Source organism: Amborella trichopoda, chromosome 3 (assembly GCF_054954075.1).
Source record: "Amborella trichopoda isolate Santa Cruz 75 chromosome 3, AtrichopodaSantaCruz75HAP2 v2.0, whole genome shotgun sequence".
Classification (NCBI taxonomy): Eukaryota; Viridiplantae; Streptophyta; class Magnoliopsida; order Amborellales; family Amborellaceae; genus Amborella; species Amborella trichopoda.
This window is the reverse complement of record NC_142338.1, coordinates 1,089,245-1,116,562: the sequence shown is the minus strand read 5'-3', so window position 1 is coordinate 1,116,562 and position 27,318 is coordinate 1,089,245. Positions and strand designations below refer to the sequence as shown.

General features: G+C 33.4%; 1 protein-coding gene across 6 annotated transcripts; it reads left to right on the top strand.

The window, feature by feature from the left end:
- The first annotated feature begins 998 nt into the window (after positions 1–998).
- On the top strand, positions 999–8,281 carry LOC18439671 (UDP-rhamnose/UDP-galactose transporter 2). 6 transcript variants are annotated; one of them, XM_020670813.2, is made up of 7 exons: positions 999–1,059; positions 1,273–1,328; positions 1,477–1,779; positions 1,902–2,086; positions 2,595–2,795; positions 7,214–7,375; positions 7,555–8,281. In XM_020670813.2, exons 3-7 carry the CDS (start codon positions 1,650–1,652, stop codon positions 7,921–7,923), a joined length of 1,047 nt encoding a protein of 348 aa, XP_020526472.1. In that variant the 5' UTR covers positions 999–1,059; positions 1,273–1,328; positions 1,477–1,649; the 3' UTR covers positions 7,924–8,281. The 6 variants fall into 6 exon arrangements, 5 of the variants coding, with proteins under 5 accessions (XP_020526472.1, XP_088718841.1, XP_088718837.1 ...); XM_088862715.1 differs by lacking the exons at positions 7,214–7,375; positions 7,555–8,281 and adding an exon at positions 2,888–5,859; XR_016052670.1 differs by lacking the exons at positions 7,214–7,375; positions 7,555–8,281 and adding exons at positions 2,888–2,963; positions 5,979–6,128 and having other exon boundaries at positions 999–1,779.
- The last annotated feature ends 19,037 nt before the right edge of the window (positions 8,282–27,318 follow it).

The window sequence follows — 27,318 nt, the reverse complement described above, 5'->3', positions numbered from 1 at the left end:
ATAGTATCGAGAATTGTGGTTTCAATGCTGGAAACTTTGTGATAGTCTTAAAATATATTTTATATTTAGTTATAAAATTTAAAGCTTTAAAAATAATGTAGATCGTGCATATTTATGAAAACTTTAAAATCTAAAAAATTGACCGTCCAAAAATGTATTTCAAGACGCACTATTTTCAAATTTTGAAATCCATTTTTTTTTATGACATGCATCTTGATGTCAAGATGATCAATTTGTGAATCTTTGGGCATCTTAGTGAAATTTTTGCGGTGGGCTCTAATTTAATTGTTTATTGCTTAAGCTCTATATAAACTTTTTCCTAATATTGTACACTATTTATTTGGGAAAAGTTTTTATAGAGCCGAGGTTTTAAACAATCAAATTTGAGCCTACCTCAAAAATTTTACTAGAAGATGTTGTTTTGATGCCCAAATATTTTCAAATTGATCATCTCGATATCAAGGTATATGGATATAAGGAAAAAAATAGATTTCATGTTTTCAAAGTAATGTATTTTGTAACGCATTTTTTGACCATCAGTTTGTAAGAGTTTCAAGTTTTCATAGATCTATTGATCTACATTATTTTTGAAGCTTTAAACTTTATAAATAAATATGAAATATATTTTAAGCTTGTCACAATGATTTTCAATATTGAAACCACATTTCTCGATACTATTTGAAGGTAGGCTTTAATTTAATTATTTAGAGCCTAGGCTCTATACAAACCGCACCTCATTTATTTTAGTTGAATAATGTAATTCTTTTACACCATAACCTTACTATAATCACGGATCTCCTTGTTCTTTCTCTGGCTCTCCCCATTTGGGCCCAGCCCGTATTTCGAGCCCATTTCATATCATTCTAAACCCCTTTCACACTCGACACTCCCCTCTCTCTCTCGCTCTCCCATCGCTAGGAAACGTTTCTCTCTCTAGCTCTCTCTCTCTCTCTCTCTCTCTCTGATGATAACGAGGGGTGTTGCCTTTTTGCTGGTTTGCTCCGTTCAAACGTCACCGAGGCCCTCTTCTGTTAACTTTCTCTCAACGAGGATTCCGTTGTTCTTTTCCATTCTTTCTCTGTTATTTCTGGAAATAACTCTATCTCTCTCTCTCTCTCTCTCTCTCTCTCTCTCTCTCTCTCCTCTATCTCTCTTTCTGAAAGGCGATCTCTCTCTCCACATTTTGCTTTACAAGCACCCCTGTATTTCACAGGGGACTGCATCCCCATAACTCTCATTCATACTCTCTCTCTCTGCATTTGCGTTTTACAGGGGGCCTGCCCTTTCACAACTCATTCATACTCTCTCTCTATCCTGCATTTTACAGGGTGCTGCCTCTACAACTCTCTCTCTCTATACACGCTCTTTCTGCTCCTTTTCTTTTTTTTTCTTTTTGTTTAAAAATCTCTTTTCCTGCATGATATGCCTTACATGCTCCGACCGCAAAGAATGATACCCAAGCTCTGTCTTTTTTAGGTTTTCCAAAGAAAAAGATTAAGCTTTCCAATTGGGTTTAAGGCAACGGACTGGTTTTCTTGAGTTCTTCGGATTTCGGATACAGAGGCCGGTTCTTGCTGGGGTTTTTTGTGGGTTCTTGTAGAAGGGACTGGTTTTTCTACGGTGTCTTCTGGAAAGACAGAAGCTATTCAATGGAGCAGGAGAAGAAGGCATCCGCTGTTTCAGATGTTGGGGCTTGGGCCATGAACGTTGTGAGCTCTGTTGGTATAATCATGGCGAACAAGCAGCTCATGTCATCAAGTGGATACGATTTCAGGTTTGGTGAGTCTTCATTTCTCTCTCTTCTTTGACAGATCTGCTCAATTCTGCTCTCTGATCCTTGATCTTGTTCATTGGGTCCCTGTTTTTCCTCTGGTTTATCCATTTTTCCGCCATTTTTGCAGCCACCACTTTAACTGGATTTCATTTTGCGGTTACTGCACTGGTTGGAATCGTCTCAAATGCGACTGGTTACTCTACTTCTAAGCATGTGCCTTTGTGGGAGCTTCTCTGGTTCTCAATTGTTGCTAACACTTCTATCACAGGAATGAATTTGAGCCTAATGCTTAATTCTGTCGGATTTTATCAGGTAACATTGTCAAGATATTTTTCTCTGAAATTACTTGCTGGATTCATCGGAGACCGTTTGATTTCAACTTGAAATTTGAAAAAAAGTTACTCTGAGTTATTGCTCCCCAACTTTTCCTTTTGGAAATCGTTGATGCCTTTTTATCATTGGTACCGATTGATTTCAAGATATTTCTTCTTTTTTTCTTTGAACTCTAACACCCCCGTCCCCCCCCCCCCCCCCCCCCCTCCCAAAGAAACAAAAAAATAAAGAAAAGAAAAACATACCCACAATTCTCTTTTCTGCATAACTGGTTGGATTTTACCAGGCACCATTTGATTTCAAAAATTTACTTCAAATTATTACTACCCCGGTTTTTTTTTATGGAAACGTTGTAGGGTTTTATCCGTGGTAGCTATAGATTTTAATAAGCTTTACGAATTCTTTTTCTTTTAGAAATTGGGTTGGTCGATCTTGAAATTGAGATCTGGTGAAGTAGAAGGATTTATTGTTCTATTGCGTGATGCAGATTTCTAAGTTGAGCATGATTCCAGTAGTGTGTGTAATGGAATGGATTCTTCACAGCAAGCATTTTAGCCGAGAGGTGAAGATGTCTGTCTTTGTTGTCGTGTTGGGCGTGGGGGTTTGCACGGTCACAGATGTTAAGGTTAACGCCAAGGGTTTCGTTTGTGCGTGTGTCGCTGTGATATCCACCTCCTTGCAGCAAATTGTGAGTAATTTGATTCCTCTCTTCTCAATATCTCTTTTGTTTTCGTTTTGTGATTGCTTTTTTCTTAATTTCGTTTTTTTATTAACTTTTAGGTATATGCTGCACGCTGATGAAGTCTGCTATCCTTGATGTGTATCTAGCATGGTTTTACACTTCATTTATTTATTTGTGGGTCCTTACTATTGAGCATTCTCATTTTCTTGTTCTAATTCTGGGGTTTTTATTCCCTAAAAAGCATTCTGGGTTTTCTTCCATTGCTTACCGTATTTGCTGTTCTGATTATATGCTTGTTGGGGGTATCTGTTGTGCCCCGCCAATTCTGATTTTGATGATATGGTATTATGATTAAATGGCTAACCAAATGACAAAAGGTTTGGATGAAGGGGAAAACAATATAGATCTCAGTTGATGGTTATACACTACAAGAAAATGAAAGATCTTGTAGTCAAAGCATTTCTTCATATCATGTGGGTGGCATGTTGCTTTCAGGCATTTTTGCTTTTGGATTGGGTTTATCTCATCATCATTTGAACCTTATCCCACCTATTTGGGGTCTGCTGGTTGGGTCATATCTACAAGCTAATTTGATAAACCAAAATTGGATTAAGACCGCTTATTTTATGATTTTCTGGCTTGAGGATGTTCAGGTATTCTTAATCTTTCTGAACTCAGTTTATATGTTGCATCTTTTATGTTGTGGGGTAAAACTTTGACACCCTTCCTATTCTTATTCTCTCTAGTGGGGTAGGTGATTTAGGTGGGTGGTGGTTGGTCTGTGTTTCGGATAAGGTATTTACTCTCTGTTCTGGATAAGGTATTTACTCTCTGTTCTAGATTATGTGCGCCTCTAATTTGAGTTTCACATTTTGTCCTTCATTGACCATAAGTCTCTGCTATCAAAATTTATTGGAAGCTTGATATTCCGCTAATTTTTAGGACATTTACTTGTCACACTGCTCTCTACTGTGTCACTGAGTACCATGTATTTGGACTGTCTATTTGAAAGTTCATTGTTAATTGCATCCCATTGTTATTAATTTGATTTCCTAGTGTTCTCTTCATTTTCTTCTGTTATTCAGGTCATGCAAGATTGTTGGATGGTAAAAAATCAATAGGATGTTTGGTCGGCATATGATTTGTTGTAGGATATTTTACCTTTGATCCATGTGGCCTATTAATGTTTTATTTAGACATCTTGAAGATTTATTCATTTCATGGGCATTTGTCCCTTATAATTGATTCTCATTTTTTATTTTTATGGACTGGTAACAAAGGTCCATAGCAGTATAACAATTACTGTTTAAGAGCCTCCAACATGCCTCGCCTCATTCATCCTATAATTATTTCTTCGTAAGGCCAACCAGTCTCCCATCCATGATTTCCAAACTTGTGACAAGCCTACCCATCTCACATCTATTGCATCAGTTTTTCTTAAGAAAGTAACTTTTTTGTTGCTTTCCATGGTACTACAAAGTATAATTACTTGTCAGGTTGAGCACGAATCTTGTCTCAATCAACTCTTGTAGCTGAACTGTTTATCACATGAGTTACAGAAATTGAGTTATTACCAAACAAGAATAGCCAATCTTCCATTATTCTCCTATTCTCCTAGCCGGAAGCATCATTTATTCTTACTCTTGTGGCTTCAATGATCTTTAGATTGTTTTTTCCCAATGCTGTGAAGGTTTGATTGATTATTCATAATTTTAAGATGTCTATTGAGTCTTGATTTTTGAAGAGGGGATACTTTAAGATGTCAATGTGTTGGGATGTGGTCACATGATGAGGCTTAAAATGATTAACCTCTTTTGTATTAATTTGGTTTTATGTATCCCTTATAACAAGGAAACCAATTTTAAAAAAAAATTGTTTGGAGAAGGTGCATTGCATAGTGGCATTATGCGCTTGGATTAATTGGGTTGTGAAATTACAAGTTGATGATTTTCCACTCTGTTATTCTTCATGGTGATTCAGTTTATCTTTAGAAGCTGGAGAAGTTAGAAGTATTCTGTAATGAGTTTACAAGACATCATAGAGATATGGAAGCATGTGGTTAATATGGAAGCGCATGCACTAATTATCACCATGTTTTTTTGACATGCCGACAGTTAACTAATTAGAGTCACACAATACAGTGTCATGCTACCTGCTTCGTAACCCAAAATCAGGTGCCATGTGAAAGCACCTGGTTACCTTAATTGTGCCATCACTTCCAATGCAAACAAAAATTATAAAAAATAGTAGAATTTATACAAATAATAATAAGAACATGTGATTTTAGTGATGACATGCATTTTAATTTAGTATTTGTCCCTAATGCGTGCATTATCGGAGTTGCTGATATTTAGTAACATAGACGTTTTCTCTCTCTATTATCCAATATAATCATCATCATCAGAGCTTTTTCCCAACTAATTGGGGTCGGCTACACAAATCCTGGTCCGCCATTTTGCTCTATTTAGGGCTATTATCACTAGTTACCTTAATTGTGTCATCACTTCCAATACTGACAAAAATTATTAAAAATTATAAAAAAATAGTAGAATTTATACAAATAATAATAAGAACATGTGATTTTAGTGATTACAGGCATTTTAATTTAGTATTTGTCCCTAATGCGTGCATTATCTGAGTTGCTGATATTGAGTAACATTGACGTTTTCTCTCTCTATTATCCAATATAATAATAATCATCATCGTCTTCATCATCATCATCATCATCATCATCAGAGCCTTTTCCCAACTAATTGCGGTCGGTTACATAAATCCTGGTCCGCCATTCTGCTCTATTTAGGGCTATTATCCAATATAATAAATATATAAAATAAAATGATCCAATTCATTCATTGAATTCAATAAAACACAAGAATATGTACTATACAGCTAAGCACTTCAAAATAAACTAACATTTAGCAACAAAGCGCATTGTAGCATATAGCCAAACACTAAAGATTCTAACGTAGAATCTTTGCCCTGAACCCTTCCAAAGAGCACAATATAACTCGATGTTTTGCGGAAAAAATCTACAAAGTTTGTCAGAAATTTTGAAAAAAAAGAAAAGAAATTTAATTTGGTATATTCACACATACTGGTTACCCAAGCCACTTACTGTCTCTTCTATTCTGTGATTGTGTATGAAAGTGACACTTGCCTTTATTGTGTCCTATATATGTATTATCACAGGTACTCTTGGTGAACCCAGTCTAGGATGGATTGAAGCCCTTCTTAATCCAGACCCTTCTTCCATGTCAACACTTAATTCTGAGCAAGACTGATCTAATGCTCAGGTCATACACCAATAGCGTGAATAGCGCATCCCTTTTTCAAAATGAGGTATAATGGTAGAAAATTATACTGCTTTGTTTAAAGATGACAAGACCGGACTTTTAGACTAAACTTAGCACCGGTTTGAGTTATGGTGTGGAATAGCCTCAAACCAGATCTGATCAAAATTAAATAAGTGGGTGGCAATGATATTCTATCCCAACTGCCTTGAACCAGATGCTGATCAAAATTAAATAAGTGGGTGGCATTGATATTCTATCCCAACTTATGAACTCTTGCCGAAGATGCCATAATCTTAATAAAGGGTTTGTCCTGTTTGCTTGAAATCGGTTGAGCCGTGTAAGATATGTGTTCAAATTTAAGATATGTGTTCAAATTTACAGAATGGTTTTTCTTGAGAACCAGTGGATAATACATTTTGTGGGTGGTGAAATCTTCACACAATGGCATAGACAGTAGTCATACCCATAAATAAATGAAAAATGACAGGATTGCATCGTCTTGGTGCACGTAATAGAGTTCTTTAAATGCTAGACTAGCAGCATTATTTATAACTCAAGGGCAGAGTGATCCCATATCTTATGAAATAGGAAGTATTTAAGACGGGAACATCTTCTTCGATTTATTTTATGGAAGGGGTATTTGTAAATAACTTTTTGGCTGCAAAGTTATCAAGGATTAAGATTTGACTGGACGCCAAAAAATGGATAGGAACATGCAGTTGGTTCAAATAATGCTTTTTGGACTGATCATGGTGAGACCACAGCTCTTAACGATAGAGCTTTGAGCTTGCCATTGATTCTCCTTTTAAGTAACAAGGACCATTTCGTTTTGTTAGTGCACTTCTCATCATCCAGTTTATTGCTTCCGGACCTACAGGCTTGTAACTAATTTGAATAATAAAATCTACTATTAAAACTTATCTTTATAATAGTTTGCGTACCAATATTGCCCCTCTTGATGAAATTTTTTCTTTTGTATTTGATATGTATTTTCTGCTGGATTTATCAGAAATGAAGCTCCCAAGAGTGTGCCTGAGGATTTGATTTTACTCATATTCTTCGTGTTCTTGTTTCCCATGGCTTTACCAAAGCTCTCAATGTTGCAATCCTGACATTTGTCTTGGTATGCAGTCAATTGGCTCCTTGCAGAAGAAGTACTCCATAGGGTCTTTCGAGTTGCTGAGCAAGACTGCTCCCATTCAGGCTCTCTCCCTTCTCATCCTTGGTCCCTTTGCTGATTATTACCTCAATGGTCGATTCATACTGAACTACACATTGTCTTCTGGTGCAATTGTAAGACTCTCTCTCTCTCTCATCATGGAGCCTATGGCTCTACTATTTCAGAATCACATTTCGTCATCCATCTCTCTTAAAGCATGTTATGAATCCTTAATAAAATATGGTATCCATTTTTGTGCACTGATGATATTTAAACATGTAATTCATTGATTTTCTTTGTGAAAACATTGCAGTTCTTCATTATGCTATCGTGTGCTCTGGCCGTGTTCTGCAACATGAGCCAGTACCTTTGCATCGGACGCTTCTCAGCTGTCTCATTTCAAGTGTTGGGTCACATGAAAACTGTGTGTGTTCTCATTTTAGGGTGGGTTCTTTTTGACTCTGCCCTCACCCCGAAGAATATAATGGGCATGATGCTTGCGGTGCTTGGAATGGTCATTTATAGTTGGGCAGTTGAAATCGAGAAGCAAAAACAAGCTCCAGTTAAACCACCCCATGCCAAAGATAGTTTAACAGAGGAAGAAGCAGTAATGCTTCTGGGGAAAGACGGAGTCGAGAAAACATCATTGAAGGATATCGAGCTCGGAGAGTCGAAAAGTTAAGGCTTTCGAAATTGGGTGACTTTTGAAATCATATCTCTTTACAGTCTTGCCCCAGTTGAATGAGAAAATGGATTCTGTTGAGGATCAAGGAGCATCTGATTGGATTCTTTACTGGAAATGGGGTTTTCAGGGAGATGGATCCACTTGTCACAATCACAAGAGGTGGTGAAGATTTGACAGTAATGGGGGTCTTAGAAGTTATAAGCTACTAGATTTGTACAAGGCATTTAGCTGATTCTTAACTCCTAGATTTGTTTCCCTTGCGTTGGATATCAGGGGGCCCAAATTGTATTCGCTTCATTCATGATAACGGTTGTTTCATTACATAAATGTGGTATAATTCGTTTTTGAAGGCCAAGGGCGTTGCATGTTCCCCATGAATGTTCAGTTTAATGCTTCCTTGTATTACCATTTATTTGCATACTTACGAGTGGGTCAAATAGATCCGATCTACCCACTGAACCGATATAGGAAAGATGTATAATAAATCGTTTTACAAAAAAATTTACAATCACCCAAGACGGTTAGATTTGAAATTTGCAATTGTGTTCAAAGGCATCATGTCCTACTCAAGAAAATTGACACATCCAACTGATTCAAACTTGTACGGCTAAGTTTGAGAATTTTTTTTTTAAGAAGAATGACTTTCTCCACATATTTGCAAGTGGGTGGGTGGAATGTGTATTATAGACTGTACTAAGACAGTCTGCAAAATTGTTCCTTAGATTGTGTGGATAAAGATATATTAGACCATTGGATTTCACATCTAATTTTACATCTAACAGTTTTTGAGGTGTTTTTGATTTTATATAGACATGGTGGGCTTCACTTTAATCTTTTCGACGGCCTTTCGAGAAATGGCTGATTCCAGCCATATCTAACAACTTGAAGTGATTGTTGTGACCTTTGCAGAAATAACACTCTAGCCATCGGATTTATATCTAATGGTCATCGGATTTTATATCCAATGGCTTTAGGTGTTTGTGACTTTATTTGAGAAAGAATAGCAGGGGAGGAAAGTCTGAAGGGAAATGAATAATGTGCATGCACATTTTGGTATATAATTGTTTGGTATATAGATGCGATCCCCCGTCCTCATCAAACATGTGGTGGAGATTTTTTTGTTGTTGCTTTTTAAGTCTCCCACCATATGACGAGTGGACAGTGTGGTCCTAATACATGCCGGTCCAGCAGCACACAGCTCTCTCTCTCTCTCTCTCTCTCTCTCTCTCGCCCATCACAACAAGCAATCTCTTTCTCTCTCTCTGGCCCATCACAACAACACAATCTCTGTCTCTCTCTCTAATTTCACCCTTAAAGTGGAATTTCCCACACATATATAAAGTTTATCAAAAATATTTGATGATCCTGTAGGAGCATTTACTGCATTTTCTCTCTTGGATAACATTTTCTCTTTTGGATAAAACTCAAGTTCAAGTGCAGTTTTTGGAACCCAAACACAATTCTCTCTATCTCTCTCGCAACCTCTCTCTTAAGCTCGCCATTCGAGTGATCTTTTAGAATAACACGCACACATATATAAATATTATCATCATCATCATCCAAGTTTTATTTCAATGATTTAGGATTGGCTACATGAATTTTTTTTCTCTATTTTTTTTTGTCAAGATTCATGATAAGATGGGACAAAGCTTTATGTTGGCTAGCTACTTAACACAACTCACCTCTTTACATGGGCTTAGAACAAGTTAAAGGAAAGTTTAAGGTACTCATCCTTATTAGACCAACACACATATATAGATATATACTCAAAATATTTTATGATCTTACGGGAGCAAGTACTGTGCATTCTCTCTCTCTTGGGTAAAACTCAAGCTCAATCACATTTTTTGGAACCCAAACTATAGGAATATAACCTCTAGGAACAAATAACCAAACCCAAAGGAAAATAAATAAATCAATAAATCTCAATCTCTATTTGCCACAAAAAAAGTAAACTGATTTACTACGCTGTAAGGACATATTGTGCATTTGCTCCTCAGGGGACAACCCACGAATATTTTTTTAGACCCCAATTTTGGGGGATGTAGCCTCTAGAACTTAACAATCATTCTAGAGTGTCTAAAAAAAATTAATGTCCTAAGGTGGAGCAAGAACTGTTCAATTTTTAGACGGTAAGATCTAGGTGTTCAAGAACTTGAAATGCAATTTTATTTTAAAAATAATCATCTGATGATAGTTTGATGGATTTCAAAATTTTGGATAAAATAATCCTCCTATTTTACTCTTTTTCCCGAGGGAGTTGTTGTATAGTATGTTCCCGCATGAACATGATATAAATGGCCAATAAATAAAGTCTCAAGATTTATTAGGAACCGTCCAATTTTTGGAAGGTAATTTCTAGATGTTCTAGAACTCAAAACTCCAATTTTTTTTTCTTAAAAATAATCATTTAGTGATATTTAGATGGCTTCCTAAATTTTGGAGCAAAAAGTTCCTTCCAAGTAGTTTCTTTGTATGAGGGAGTCGTTGTACAGTATACTCCCACCAAAGCATCGCATACGTATATGCACCTGGCCCACACAACTCTCTATATATATATATATATATATATATATATATATATATATATTTTTTTTTATTTATTTATTTTAAGTAATTCAGTGGGGACAAACCCTATCCGTTCCTTCAAATAATTTAGAAGTTAGTTTTTTTTAAGGTGTATAGCGTCTTTAAGAATGAAAATCAGAATGCAGTAACCCTGACCCCTTTCCCAAAATGTCATATTTGAGGTCTCTATTTCTCACTGTCAAAAGCATTTCCCTGTTATCAAATTATTTCCCCGTTGTTGTACTACAGGTGCACTTCTCACTAAAGTTCATATACGTCACCATGGTAGAAACATATCTTTTAAAAAAAATTGATTGTATTAAAACTCAAGGGTTTATATACATGAATATCTCAATATAAAAATCATAATACATATATTTCAGCCTACAAAATATGGTTTATATACATTTGAATTTTAAAAATATATTCACACATATGTGAAGAGGACATTACGCTCATTGTAGTTGCTTTGAAATATTAGATCTATAAAATAATTGACTTTCATAAAAATGTATGTTTTCACCTGTGTGAGTTTTACCATTTACTTTATTGCTCATTGCCCTAATGGATCTTTATACTATTTGATTATTTAAAATTAAGGGCTTTTGTGTAAGTGCAAATTGAATTCACTTGGAATAAAAATATTGACTTAAAGACAAAAGGGTAAAACGATCTTACTTTGGGTTTAATATGGGTGATAAGGGTATTAAATTTCATCCCTTTATCTTAGTGGTTGGATGAAGATGGATGACCTCTCATTAAAAAGCTGCATTTCTCTCTCCTACTCTCGCTCAATCTTATTAAAATTGACCCCTATATCTCTATTGATAACTTCTTAAAATTGACCATGCATGATGCTCGCACTTATCTATTTGATTTGGACCGACTTATGGACCAATAAAGATGTTGGAGAAATAGATTTTTTTTGTAATGGGAGAAGCTATTACTTGCTTATTAAAAGAAAAGCTTTCTATGACTTCATGATGTACATTTCTATAGTGGGTGGTTTTCGTCCAATCTTGATGAGATTGCTGAGAGTGACTTGGAAACTGTATCACAATGAGTTAAGAATAATATTATAGCTTCTACTAATTATATTTTATCATATTGGGAAAGGGGCTGGGGTCGTGTAGTAGCACCTCCACATGGTAGTAGCACCTCCACACCTTAGTTACCATATTGTGGTTTTGTTCTCACTGACACCACCATACTAACACGTTAAAAAAACTAACTCCTAAAATCTTTGAAAAAAATGATAAGGGCTTGTCTTCCCAATGAATTACCCAAAAAAAAAAAAAGATTATCATGTTATGAGTTATGACTAATATGTAATATTGTTGTCAACTCATTCTCACCATCTGAATAAATTAGAATGGCTACTAATCTACAAATACATATGCATTATGGATAGATCAACACTCATGTCCCCATGTATTGTTATTACAGAAGTCCCCTCAATATTTTGTATTTCACATGTACAACTTTTTTTCTTCTTATTATTTATTTATTTATTTATTATTCCAAATTGCCCCCGCTTAGGACTTTGAAGGTTAAAACTACTCCAGCAAGCACATTATATCTTTAAAGTCCAAAGTACACTAACTTCGGAGCTTCTCACTTCTAAAATGCTTGGACTTTGGATTTTCAATTGTCGAAGTGAAAGACTTCGAACTTCGAAGATCCAAAGTCACAATGAAAAAAATTCTTCTGGACTTCAGTTCAGTATAATTACCATTTCGGACCTTCTAGGTCTGAAGGGGGCTACTCTGAAAAAAGAAAAGAAAAGAAGTATGAGAGCAAAAAATGAAAATAAAAATTAAATAATATTTTTAACAATAATAATTTAAGGGAACATGAGCTTAAACTTTTCTATAAATTATATATATGTAGAAGCACATAAGATAATTTTTAAAAATAGAAAAGCCTACCTATTGTTGCAGAATGTTAGATGCTCTTGGAGAGAGGGACAAGGCCAAATGAAGGATCCCACTCTCTCTATCGATCACTCTCGATCTCATTGGCTGGTGACTATCTCTATGAACTTAATTCGTCATGATCCCATTCTATGTAGTAAACACTTTTCAAAACTGCTTGTCATTTTCTCCTATTTACTTGTAGGTCATCTCTTGTTTTGCTTTACATCTCTATTCAAGGAGCTGTCTTTAGGTAGTTAACTGTGGCATTCTATCCTGGAACTATTGTTTCCTTTTTAATGTTAATATGGAACTGTTCTTTTACTCCATAAAAAATTACATGGAGAGTTTCAAAAACTCTGCAATCTGGATTGGGAATGGCCAATCTAGATTGAAACCAGTGGGTGAACAATCTGAGTCCCCTCCCCTGTGAATTCCCTTAGTTTTACTTTCTTTAGTTTTTTAACCAACTTCTTTTAAATTAATACAGTGGAGGGGCGAATCCACCTAGATGATCCAGGTTTTAAAACACTAATTTAAAGAAGAAGTTGAACCCACACTCTAAATCTGTCTGAGAGAAAATCACAGTGATAGATAGATTAGAGATCGTCCATTTTCTTGATCGACAATTCTATGTATAGGAACTCATTTTTTTTCTTTTTTGAAAATATTCAGCTAATGATTTTAAAGTTATTTCCAAAATTCTAGACCAAACAAATCCTTCTAAGTGGGTGTTTTGCCCCATGCAATAAATGTACAATTTGCCACTATGGGTGTATGTTTTGCACGCGCAAATTTCTTTAGCCTTAAAATTATAGAAATAGTAAACATATCACTTATACAGAAAACTGATGCAGTGAAAAGGAGATATAAACTCCTTTTTTCTAATTGAATAGAGAAACTAAGACCGAGACCCGACCTGACCAACAAGTCCAAAAAGAGGGACCTAGATCCAGACCTAAATCTGGTCTATCTTAACCATAACCAACCCCAAGGGACTAGGACTAGGGCTGATAATTTTTCGGATCGAGTCCGGATCCACATTCGGATCTGGATCCGAAAGTATACCTCGGATCCAGATCCTTCGTATCCAATTGAATCCAAAAATTATCCATAAGATCCGGATTCAAATCTGATTTGGATTCGGATCCAATCAGTTCCACAATCCGATCCAGAATGGGGATTAGGTTTTTAAAAGTTAAAAGTATTGTATACATTATATACATAAATTAATGGAAAAAGTTTATATAAGGATGCAACCTTCTAATGTAGAACTACAGATGCACGTAAAAAATCCATCGGAAAATGTAGTTTTAATGCTGAAAAAACCCTTTGATTGATCATCTCAACATCAAGATATATGATCATGAAAAAAAAAAGGATTTTAAGTCCCATAAATAGTGCATTTTACAACATATTATCTACACCGTCCATTTTCAAGATTTTCATATGTTTATAGATCTACTTGATTTTAACCATTTTTAAAATTTTAAATTTTATAATTAGATATAAAAATAGATTTTGAGATAATCCTAAGAACATTTTACATCAAAATTATATACCATGATCAAATTTGATGATGCACCTTACCTCTACAGCTGCGGATGCATCTGAATGCCAACTGCACCCTATATATATATATATATATATATATATATATATATATATATATATATATATATATATATATATATATATATATATATATATATAACATGGTTGGATCTAAATCTTGGTTCCATACCCAGATTCAAAATTTGGGTTTATGATCAGAACCGAGTAAATTCTCATCCCAAACTAGGCATTCCATGAAGATATCCTCTTAGTCATGACCTTCTTCCCCTTCCCCCTCTCTTAAATTTTTTTTTTTCCCCTCTGATAATTATTTATTGCGTATGCTTTTTAATGTCACAATGATTTGCACTACATGCAAACCATGTTCAAGAGTGTGAACCCATCCCATATATTCCTATCTTAACTTGACTGTTTTTTTCACCCAAAAAAATATATGATTTTTTTTTTTTTTTATTTATTTGAGTGGTTCCTATCTTAAAGTGATTACTTATACATAACTGAAGAGGAGTCATGCCTATTGACAAAGAGAAGGCCTTTTTAGATGTGAAAAATAAAGTGCAAGCCTATAGAGCATTCTTTAAAATTAAAACAATAAAATATTTGGTACAACCCTAACCAAAATAGCAATCATTGCAGATTAAAATACTAAGCATATAAATAGCGATAAACACTTGAAAATGATAGAGAATTTTCTTGGAGTTGGAACTATATGTCATGCCACATTAATATTTATTGTACATAAGAATTCTTATAATTTTCTGGTCAAGCATATCATGTGCTTTCAGTTGCACAAATAAATGAAGGCTTCAATATACTCTTCTCATTAGAGACTCCATTTGTTGTTATTTCCCAAAGTTTACCTGAGTACTGAGGTCAAGTCATGCTAGAACTTAAAACTCTCAGCCACACACACATATATAAACTTTTCTCTCTCTCTCTCTCTCTCTCTCTCTCTCTCTCTATATATATATATATATATATATATATATATATATATATAGAATTGCTCAGTTGATTTGGAATCGCCCATGTCATCGTGAGTTCAGGACCCTATGCATTTGAAAAGGAATCGTCGGAAAATTGAGTGATTTCTCTTGAGTCTGTCCCTATTGCTATTTTCTTAGAAAACTGACTGGGTCATTCTGTGACTGATTTGGGCTTAATACCTTGGCAAATTGGAGCCTAGGTCTGAATTTTTAGACACTTCTATGTAAAATAAGTCCTCAATAGAATCATATCGTATATGTAGGGTTAGGCATCATCTAGATGCCAACATTTTCATTGGTAAAAAAAAAAACTCTAATATTGTGCTTAAATGGGCGGCTTGCTAACTTGGTATGTTCCTATTCATGTGTGCCACTTTTAAAATGGATCATATTTATTAGTGAAATTGTCATTTTTTGTTGATAGCAAGAAAAAGAAGCTCTTTCCCTAGCATTGACCAAAACTATTCATTGTTCCATATATTTATGGCATTTAAGAGTTTCTATTTTCATGACTACCTTAAAGCAAAGTGAAGATAACTCTCTGGTGTGGCTACTATGCTATCCAAAACAATAAGAAGGGGCCTCACATTTTACCAACATAAACAATTAAAAGTATACAAAGAGACTATTTACTTTTAGTATAAGGATGTCACAAGCACTCCATTAGATTTTAAATTTGGTGGTTGTAAGTGTGTGATCGACTAAACTCAAAATTCAAAAAAAAATGTTTTGAACTATGTGCCCTATGCGTGTGCGCGCGCGTGCATGTCTCATAGAAATAGAGGTGGCAAGTGGCATAAATTTCATATCAAACAAGCAAACCTTTCTATATCTTGGGGATGCTTCTACAAGCCGAGCTCCTATACATGCATGGCTATATTATACAATATGGATACGTATGTTAGCATCTTATACATGTCAGTGTTTGACACAAATACAAATTTCAATAACACCAGAAGATTGAATAAAGACCACCCAATTGGACCTTTAGATTTTAAGCGTTTAGAAACTCAAAAATCTAGTTTTTTTTTAAAAAAGTGCTCATCAGGTAATTCTTGTAATTTATTTTTTTTTAAAAAAAATACTGATCTAGTAATTCTCAAGTGGATCATGCGATTTGAGATAGATAACTACTCCTGAGCAGATCCTTTACCGAAGTGACCACATGTCCAGAGTGTACTCCCACAGGAGCACACTGCACCCACTCATCCTAATTTTGAGAAAGATATCTAGACTTCCCCTCATTATTATTGCAGTTTAAATTACATTGGCAATAATTTTCATTATTTTGATATGCGACTTAAAACAATTTTTGCATGGATTTATTTATGGTTCACTCATCATTTGTGGTGTGAACAAAAATTAAAATTTTCAAAACCAAAGTAATTGCATGCATGTGCAGTCCACAGAACGCGCAACGAAATCCCTGTAGGCCTTGACACGTGTCAAAATCTTACAACATGACAGCAGGGATTTTCTTTTTAAATTGTTATGAAATAAAATAAAAATGAATTGAATTCCTTACTCTCTGGACTTGGACTAGAGAGTACTACATACTCATAGTTTTATTCCCCACAAGTACATTATGAATTATTGCATATGAAATAAAGAAATAAAGAGAAATAACTATTCAAGCTACTAAGGTTTATACAAATCTATTAGGAATTTTTTCCTCTTTTTTTAGTTTTGATTTTAATGATATTTTATTGTCATAATTAAGTACTCTCACGGTAGTAACTTGTATGTAGTTTGACAGCATAATTGGCAATTTGAATTTGATAAGAAACATGTCTCACTCGCCTACAAATTATTCTAAAATATCAATTAGACATATGGAAGCAATTTGCTATAAATTGATGATGGATATGTAAGTTAAAGGACGTTAGTGGATATTATTTTTTAAAATTTAATTTTGTTATACATTAAAATTTGTCAACTTTATAAATTACAAACCTTTAAATATATTAATTTGTTAAATTGTGTATAATTTGAATTTGTATTTACTAATCCAACTTATTTTATTTCATAAAAAAATAATATAATAGTTTGACTAAAAATATAGGCCTTGATAGAGTGGAATGACATAATATGATTCATGTAGTTGACCTCAAATAGTTTGGATAAGGCTCAAATGATGATGATGAAAAGAACAAACACACACGTATATACATATTTCCATGGGTCCCTGTATAGTATATGTTTATTTTACATGTCTTTTTAAAACAATAACCATCTAATCATTGATTGAATAAATGACAACAAATTGTCATTAATATTATACATGTTAATTGCATTCTAATAAGAGATTGTATACATTGAGATCATTTACCTTTGATACAAATATATCACAATTATTTATAACCATATGATGTGAAATTTGATAGTTTGAGAGTGTCACAAAGTACGCGAAAATATCTTTTAAACTTTGAGTTTGGTCAATGGAATAAATGCAGCTATCCAATTTCACCACCCATGGTCAAAATTAATTGTGATTATTTTGTACCAAAAATAAATGGTCTCATTGCACACTTTTCCTTCTAATAAAAATAAGCGTGCGGTTTGTATAAAGCCGAGGCTCTAAACAATCAAATTAGATCCCATTTTTAAATAGTATTAAAAAATATAATTTTAATACTAGAAAGTTTTGTGATAGCCTTAAATTATATTTTCATCTTTAATTATAAAACTTAAAGATTTAAAAATAGTACAGATCGAGCCGATCTATGAAAACTTGAAAATCTTGAAAATTAATGGTCTAAAAATGCTTTACAAGATATATTATTTTTAAAACTTAAAATCTATTTTTTCTGATGTCCATATATCTTGATGTCGAGATGATCAATTTGATGATATTTGGGCATCAAAACGACCTCTTCTAGTGAAAATTTTGATGTAGGCTCTAATGGTTGTTTACAGCCTAAGCTCTATATAAACTTTACCCTAAAACTAACACATGCTCATTTTTTATATTATTGTCTACCTGCTACCCGCCATCCAATCAAAATGAGATGGTTATCTACGCTCAAACATACATAAATTATGTGCACATATACTCAGATAAGAGCAAGCTTTCTATGCTTTTCCTACAACATAGAAGTACTATCATTCTTCTTATCCAACCGTCCATTCTGAATGGAGGGCTAAAATTGCCCCAATCACAATGTCACGTCTCTGCACTATTTTATTTTTAATGTTTTTTTTGTAAAATATTTTGACACCAAATTTTAGACGTTCATTCCTCTATTAAACTCGCACTAGCTAAAAAATATAAATAAAATATTTTTTAATAAAATAAAATGATCAAAATACCTTGAAAGTTTCAAGGGGTATTTTGGTCCTTATATTTTATTGAAAAACTATTTTTAATCTTTTTTATAGGTGTGCCTCAATGAGAAGATGACATGTACCAAATTTAATATTCATATAATTTATATAAAAAAAATTAAAAAATAAAATACTTTGAGACATCGGATCCAAGATCAAACGGTGAGTAGCTCTCTTGATCAAAATTAAATGGCTGGATGGTGGGGGGAAGATAGAACTTTTATGCGGTAGGGGAAGTATAAAAACCTTTCCCTTCAATTTCCCACATATTAAGGTTAAGTAATTATCCAAAATTTTAATTAAAAAAAAATTAATCAAACTCCTTAAGTTAACATCCCAATAACTAAGGAAAGGTATCAACGACAACAGAGAGAAATCTCTTCTTCTTTCTTTATTTTCCCTTGGGGATTATTTCCCCATGTAACATCTTTTGCCTGTTCACGAAATAGCCATCTTTTAGGCTCTTCCCCTTCTTCTTGCCATCACCACAAGCTTCGATATAGAGATAGAGAGAGAGAGAGAGAGAGAGAGAAAAAGAAAGGAAGAGAATCCATAGCCTTACCCGCACCGCCCACTTATACGCGCTTCATTAGCTGTATTCCCTTGCCATGCAATCAATTCTCCTCTCTACTTTCTCTCTCTAACTTTGAGAGGATTCCACTTCCCATGTGACCCCCCACATTCCATCCCCTTCAACACGCTTCCCGTACACTCCAAAAAGTCTTCCCCAAACTTCATTCCATATTAAATAACACCTCAATTCTTTAATATCTCTGCAACTTCCCATTCCTCACCTTCATTTTTCTATTGCCTTCATCCCCCTATATTAACCCCTTCTCTCAGCCCAAAGCTCTTCATGCCTTTCAACTTCCCTGTCCTTATCAACCCAAGAAAGAGAAAGGGATAAGAGTCATATCTTCGCACCACATCAACCCCCAAGACGAGAGAATAGCAATCTCCACTCTTATCATTCCACGAGAGAGAGTGCGTGTTCTTGAGAGAGAGAGAGTTCTGTAGTTCCTAGACCCATGGCCAACCTTGTGAAGAAGTTATGGTGCTGTAGGAGGAAGAGCTTTCCGATCGATATCCCCAAGGGATACATCAACGTTTGTGTCGGGAAACAGGTCCCCTTCAAGTTTGTGTTGGAGGCTAATTATCTGAACCACCCCCTCGTTGAGAACTTGCTCGATTTGTCGGTCGAAGAATACGGGTACTCGTATGACGGAGCTCTGAGGATTGATTGTGAAGTGGAGGTGTTTGTCTATTTGATAGAGCTTCTCAAGACCAGGAACCCATCTGCACATTACATGGAGCTCTCTGACCTTCTCTCTAAGTTCAAGCCTGGTAGTCCTGGCCCCAAAGAAAGCCTGTAGCATCCCATCACAAAATTCTGACATTTTTTCCTTTCCTTTTAGAGAGAGATTGTATAGATTGAGAGATGGGATTGGTGGGGTTCTTGGTCCTTGGAATTTTTGTACAAAGGCTGGGCACATTCTTTTAGCAGATTTAAAATTCTTTAATTTGTGTGATCCTCCAAAATGGGAGAGTTCATGTATTGGCAAGGTGATTTGTTTTAGTAATAAGATGGAATTGATAAAAAGATGGTATTGGCAAGGTGATTTGTTTTAGTAATAGGATGGAATTGATGGAAGGTGATTTATGGGAAGTTCTCTCTCAAAAAAAAAAAAAAAAAAAAAAAAAAAAAAAAAAAAAAAAAAAAAAAAAAAATATATATATATATATATATATATATATATATATATATATATATAGGGGCTTATAACAACACCTCAAAATACAAAAACTTCAAGTTAGAAGGGGTGTATTTATTAAAACAATCATTAATTTTTAATTAAAAAATTATTTAAATATGTAATTTTATCATCAAATAGCAAATTTAAAATTTTCACAAAAATATAATGACATTTTAAAATTTAGTTTTCTAGAACTTTATTTGAGGAGTGCCTTTATCTTTTAGTAAAAATAAAAATTTCAACTTTATCCCTGGTGTGTTGAGTGTTTTTGTCTTTTTTTAGTAAAAATATCAACTTTACCCCCTATGGAGATGACAAAGTATCATTTGTCTTGTAGTAATATTTACAAAATTGGCCCATAAAAATAATTTTTTTAAAAAAATAGACTATAAAATTAATAAATTCACCCTTTACAACTCTATCTTTCTTCAACCTTTGTAATTTGAAGGGTTGTGAAGTATATATATATATATATGAAAAAAGTTTATATGCTTCCCCTACAGCATAGAAGTTCTATCCTCCCCCTACCATCCAGCCGTTCAATTTTGATTAAGAGAGCTACTCACCGTTTGATCTTAGATTCGACGTCTCAAAGAATTTTATTTTTAGTTTTTTTATACAAATTGTATGAATATAAAATTTAGTACGTGCCTTTTTTTCATTGGGGCACACCTATAAAAATATTAAACATAATTTTTCGATTAAATATAATAACCAAAATACCCCTTGAAAATTTTAGGGGTATTTTGGTTATTTTATTTTATTGAAAATATTTTTTTATATATATTTTACCCTATCGCAAGTTTAATAAAGGAATGTACGTCCAAAATTTGGTGTCAAAATAGTTTATAGAAAAAAATTAAAAAATAAAATAATGTAAAGACGTGACATTCTAATTGGGCAATCTTAACCCTCTATTCAAAATGGATGGTTGGAAAAGAGGGTGGATACAACTTCTATGATGTAGGGGAATAATAGAAAGCTTGCCCCATATATATATATAGTAATGACACTATGAGACCTTCCATACTCATGTGAGTAGGACTCCAAAGAATCATCATTAAATTGACACAGATCTATAGAAAAGTTATGACGTGGGTGTGGGACTTGGATGAATGGGTTTATTGATAACTTTTTTAGAGATCTGTGTCAAAATTTAATGGTGGTCTTTTGGGTCCTACTTACATGGGTATGGGAGGGTCTCATAATATCATTACTTTTATATATATATATATATATATAACAATGATCCAATGCAATGGTTGTATGATAGTATAATGCAACGACACTTTTAGAAAACCATGTTTGTGGTATTTGTATGACCCCAAATTTTGCACACACACTCTCTTCATCTCAATAATCAATCCCCTACCCCCCACCAAAAAAAAAGTTCAATTTGTACCCTAGATATGGTCAAAATGAATCCCCTCCAAAAACAAATCTTGACCATTTATTTTGTGAATTTCAATATCTTAGCTTTTATGAACTCAAAATCATTTTTTTCTTTTTAAACATTGTTCATCTAATGATAATAAAACCATTCAAAAAAATTGGGAAAAAAAAAATCTTTCTAAAGCCTAGATCTAAGCATCTCACCAAAATGAACGACATATGTCAATTGGGCTAAAAAATACTTTCTAAGTTGTGTTTTCAATTTTTTCTTTTTTTGTGATTGTTCATTAGAATAAAAAGAGTGTATCTTTTAAAACTTGGATCAAACAAATGGGCATAAGATGGTATTTTAAGGTTGTTGCATCATATTATTTTACAAAGGTTGCATGAAATCATTACCTATATATATATATATATATATATATAAAGGAAAAGTTTTTCCAACGCCTATAGGTGAAAATGAATTGTGATTTTGCCCACCATCATCACCGTTTAAAATTTATCGTGTGGTCACGATTGTCCGCTAGTATTTTATTTTTCATTTATTTTCTACAAATTGGAATGATTTGAAATTAGAAGGAATGTATATCTTACTAAGGCCAATCTGACGATCACGGATGTCAGGTAGTACTTGAATTTTATTTTATCTTTCTACATATCCAAATTATTTGAAATTTTAGGTGTGTGTTTTTCCCATCAAGGTGTACCTAATAAAAATATAAAAACAATTATCCCTGAAAAAAAAAACCAAAATACTCCCGAAACTTTTCAGAGGTATGTTGGTCAATTTATTTCATGTAAAATATTTCTTTAATATTTTTCGAAGATTCACCTATTTTTTATGAACACACGTCTATAATTTTAAGTCATTTGCATTTGTAGAAAAAAAAATTAAAATTCAAACACTACCAGACATCTGTGATCATCAGATCGACCCAGAATCAATTTGGGGCGTTGGACTCATATTTTCATATGAGCTATGCTCATGGAATAAGCCCAACAGCCCAGATTGAAAATGGGCTGATCTGACGAACACAGATGTTTGATAGTGTTTAAATTTTAATTATTTTTCTATAAATCTAAATCACTTGAAATTTTAGGTGTATGTTCTTCTCATCAAGCCGAAGCTAATAAAAATATAAAAAAATAATAATTCATGAAAAAGAAAATTGACCAAAATTCCCTCGAAACATTTCAGGAATATTTTGGTTAATTTATTTCATGTAAAATATTTTTTTGATATTTTTCAAAGATTCACCTATTTTTGATGTAGACAAGCTCCAAATTTTAAGTGATTTGAATTTGTATAAAATAAATTAAAAATTCAAACACTATCAGACATCAATGAACGTTAGATCAGCCTAGATTTAATCAGGCCCGTTGGACTTATTTTTTCCTATGAACTAGTGGGCTCACCTTAGTATCTTCCATATATATATATAAAAGTATTCCTGATGCCTATAGGCGAAAATGAATAGTGAATTCACCTACCCTCATCACCGTTCAAGTTTCATCGCGCGGTCACGATTGTCCAGTAGTATTTTATTTTTCATTTTTTTTTATAAATCAGAATGACCTGAAATTTGGAGAGTTTGTGTATATTACTGAGGCGCATCTAATAAAAATTATCTACAAATTTTTTTTTACCAAAATACCCTCGAAAAATTTTGGGGGTATTTTAGTCAATTGTTTTAATGTAAAATATTTTTTTTATATTTTTCAAAGATTCCTCTATTTTTGATTAATACACACTCCAAATTTTAGGTCATTCCGATTTGTAGAAAAAAATAAAAAATAAAATACTACCGGACAATCATAATCGCGCGATGAACTTTGGACGGTGATGCGGGTAGGCGAAATCACTGTTTATTTTCATCTATAGGTGTTACGTAGTGTTTTTATATATATATATATATATATATATATATATATATATATATATATATATATATATATATATATATATATATATGCGTGTGTGTGCGCACGAATGCATGTGTGCACGCACTCGTACATGTAGATCTAAGGGAGCACTACCAAATCTTTGCAACGTAGCAACTGTCTTGATGGTTTCTTTATATGCCGATACACCAGGGTTACAATACTCTTTTTTACGTTTATACACACCAAGGCTACGATACTCTTTTTTACAGGTATACACACCAAGGATATGTTACTACATCGGTTAGAAATTGAGACACTTCTTAAAGTCTCATTTAAAGATACTTTTTTCTTTTTTTTGACAATATCCAAAACTTTATTAATGAAACGTGGATATTATATTTTCAAATATAGCAATCTACGATACAACCGCACCCCTCTTAGCAAGGGACTCTGCTATATCATTAAAATCCCACCTCTATCTTATTTAAATTCAAATAGTGTATAAACATGTTTAAGAGGTAAATTTTTGTATTAGCTTTTTTGACGTTCTGTATCTATGCCAAAAACACTTATACATGTATCAATATATGAGAGTCTCCCTGCCGGTATGTTGATGTATCCAAGTGTCTACCAATTGATGGATAAAGAATTGTAAAGGATCATAAACAAGAAAAAGTGGAAGAAAGATGAGCCATAAGGAACAATATGAAAGAAAACCATGACAGTGAACATTGGTTGGAAACCCTGCCTTTTAATGGTATATGTCATTTGCAGTTTGGGGAGAATTCAAGACTTTCAAAATAGATAGATAAATGAGAGAAAAGCTTGATATTAACTGGCCAAATGTTTGTGTTAATGGCATGAATTTTCAAATTTTGGTTGAGGAGCCCATTATGCGCTATCCATGGTTGGATCGAGTGCTTAAAAATTAGAACTCGAGTAGGTTGTGATAAACTTGGCCAAATCTAAACAAGAAAAAAGTGAAATAATGGGTATTTGCCGGACTCGTCATGTGTTTTTCACATTTGGCTTCAAACTCCAGAAGTGATAAGCTAATAAGTTTGATTAACTCGGACGAGCCTGCGTCAACATCACAAAATTTTCAATCATTAGTTGGATCAATGGGTAAGATAATCTTCATCAGACAAGTCTTAACAATGGGTGCCAACCAACTCTCTCAGTAACTTCATTATTTAGGTATGTTACAAGGACACATAAGAGTCTTAGACAGAAGTGTCAGTGTCAGAAAAGCCAACTCTTAAATCGACATTTTAGGCAAGGGTGCAGTTGGCATACGGATGCAGATGTAGTTGTAGAGGTAAGGTGCACCTTCAAATTTTATCATGGTATATAATTTTGATGTAAAATGTTTTTATCATTATCTCAAAATCTATTTTTATCTCTAATTATAAAATTTTAAATTTAAAAAATGGTTAAAATCAAGTAGATCTATAAACATATGAAAATCTTGAAAATGGACGATGTAGATAATATATTGTAAAATGCACTATTTTTTAGACTTAAAATCTTTTTATTTTTCATGGCCACAAATCTCGATGTTGAGATGATCAATCAAAGGGTTTTTCAACATTAAAACTACTTTTTCCAATGGATTTTTTAGGTGCATCCATAGTTCTACATTATAAGGTTGTATCCTTATATAAACTTTTTCCTTTGGGCAAAATGCTGTAAATCATTTATGTAAGGGTGCAGCTGGCATACAGATGCATCCATAGTTGTAGAGGTAAGGTGCACCTTCAAATTTTATCATGGTATATAATTTTGATGTAAAATGTTTATATCATTATCTCAAAATCTATTTTTATATCTAATTATAAAATTTTAAATTTTAAAAATGGTTAAAATCAAGTAGATCTATAAACATATGAAAATCTTGAAAATGGACGGTGTAGATAATATATTGTAAAATGCATTATTTTTTAGACTTAAAATCTTTTTATTTTTCATGGTCACAAATCTCGATGTTGAGATGATCAATCAAAGGGTTTTTCAACATTAAAACTACTTTTTCCAATGGATTTTTTAGGTGCATCCATAGTTCTACATTATAAGGTTATATCCTTATATAAACTTTTTCCTTTGGGCAAAATGTTGTAAATCATTTATGTAAGGGTGCAGCTGGCATACAGATGCATCCATAATTGTAGAGGTAAGGTGCACCTTCAAATTTTATCATGATATATAATTTTGATGTAAAATGTTCTTAGGATTATCTCAAAATTTATTTTTATATCTAATTATAAAATTTTAAATTTCAAAAATGGTTAAAATCAAGTAGATATATAAACATATGAAAATCTTGAAAATGGACGGTGTAGATAATATATTGTAAAATGCACCATTTTTGAGACTTCAAAATCTTTTTATTTTTTATATTCATGCATCTCGATGTCGAGATGATCAATCAAAGGGTTTTTCAACATTAAAATCTTTTCCGATGGATTTTTGAGGGGCATCCGTAGTTAAAGTAGCATCTTTACATAAACTTTTTCCTTTATATAAAAACGGAGGTGCGGTCTCAAGTGACATTAATATATCTATATAGCCTTATTTCAACACAAAAGTTAACAAGAAAAAAGTTGCAAAAAATTGTTCTAAGTTTTTTAAATATCAAACATGTCGTGTCATTAGCGTGTGAACAAGCGCTAAAAACCATATGCAAATGCAGCCAAGTTAAATAGTTATCGACTTATATTAGCTGAAATTTGGAATTACAAGGGATCTCAAAAGTGAAAATTTTTAAAACTACATGAAACTAAGTTCATAGTTCATATTCTCTCATTTGACTAAAAATAAAAATAAAAATTAAAACATTAGAGTCCCACTAGAGGTGTTAACCACCCAAATTACCCTACCAAAATAAATAATTTTGAAGACATACGTAGACAAACTTGTGTCCTGTAAATCATGGAGTAGGTCTATAAAAGACCAAACAATTAACCCCATTTGAGGAAGCTTGTGATTGTGAATAGAGACATATTATCTTTTAGAGAGAGAAGTTAGGTGTGGTACTCCCAAAGGAATGCCTGTGCATGCCCAATGAACATGTGCCCAACCATGTTTAGAATTATTTGCTGGTTGCTTAGTCTTTCATTTTCCTTTGTTTAATATTAGTGTACATAACTTTTTCTAGCTTATAACATTAGGGAATGTAATTGTAAGATGATTTAGGATAATTTATATTAAATATAAAGAGGTCATAACCGTTTGATACGAAATTAAAAGGCTAGGGGTGTGATACAAAGTTTGAGAAAAATTTATTAAACTTCGAGTGTACCATGGATTCCATATCCGATACCTGTCGGCGATTCGACCTCTTTATAGTAAAAGAAAACAATCTAAATATATACTTTTGCGTAATGTTTCAAAATTTTTATTGGTGGCGTAGATCGTTCACCAATTGATCCGGATCCGGTCGGATTGCTGGATCGCGATTCAGATAGGGTTTGGATCGGTCCCAATCAATGATTCAAGAAATATTAAAAATGAATAAAATAAAATAAAAATTAAAGTAGGGATATATAGGGGTAGGTTCAGAAGTGACCAATGAAAGTGTTAAATAAGCTTAAAAAAAAAGGAAAAATATATGAAAGGGGTTTTAAGGGGGAACCGGTTCACGACCTATACAATCTCGTAACTTCGTCAGTCCCTACTAATTCCCAGTCAAATTGGCAATCTGGATCCGAAATCACTAGGTTTTAAAATATTGCTTTGGCATAAAAATATTGTACAGGTTATAATGCTTGTAAAGATGAAAACTTCTAGCTAGTGTTTGATTTACAAATATCGGAACCGGACGATTGGGAGCGAGAGGGGCTGGTCCGCTTGCCGCAAAATATCTAGAATTGGCATAGTCCCTCAAAGAACTTGCCCCACCCTTAATTTGTAAACTTTTCCGATTTTCTGTTCTCTAATTATTTTAAATTTTTTATTGGCTGGATCTCCGATCTGGCAATTCACCGATCCACACCTATT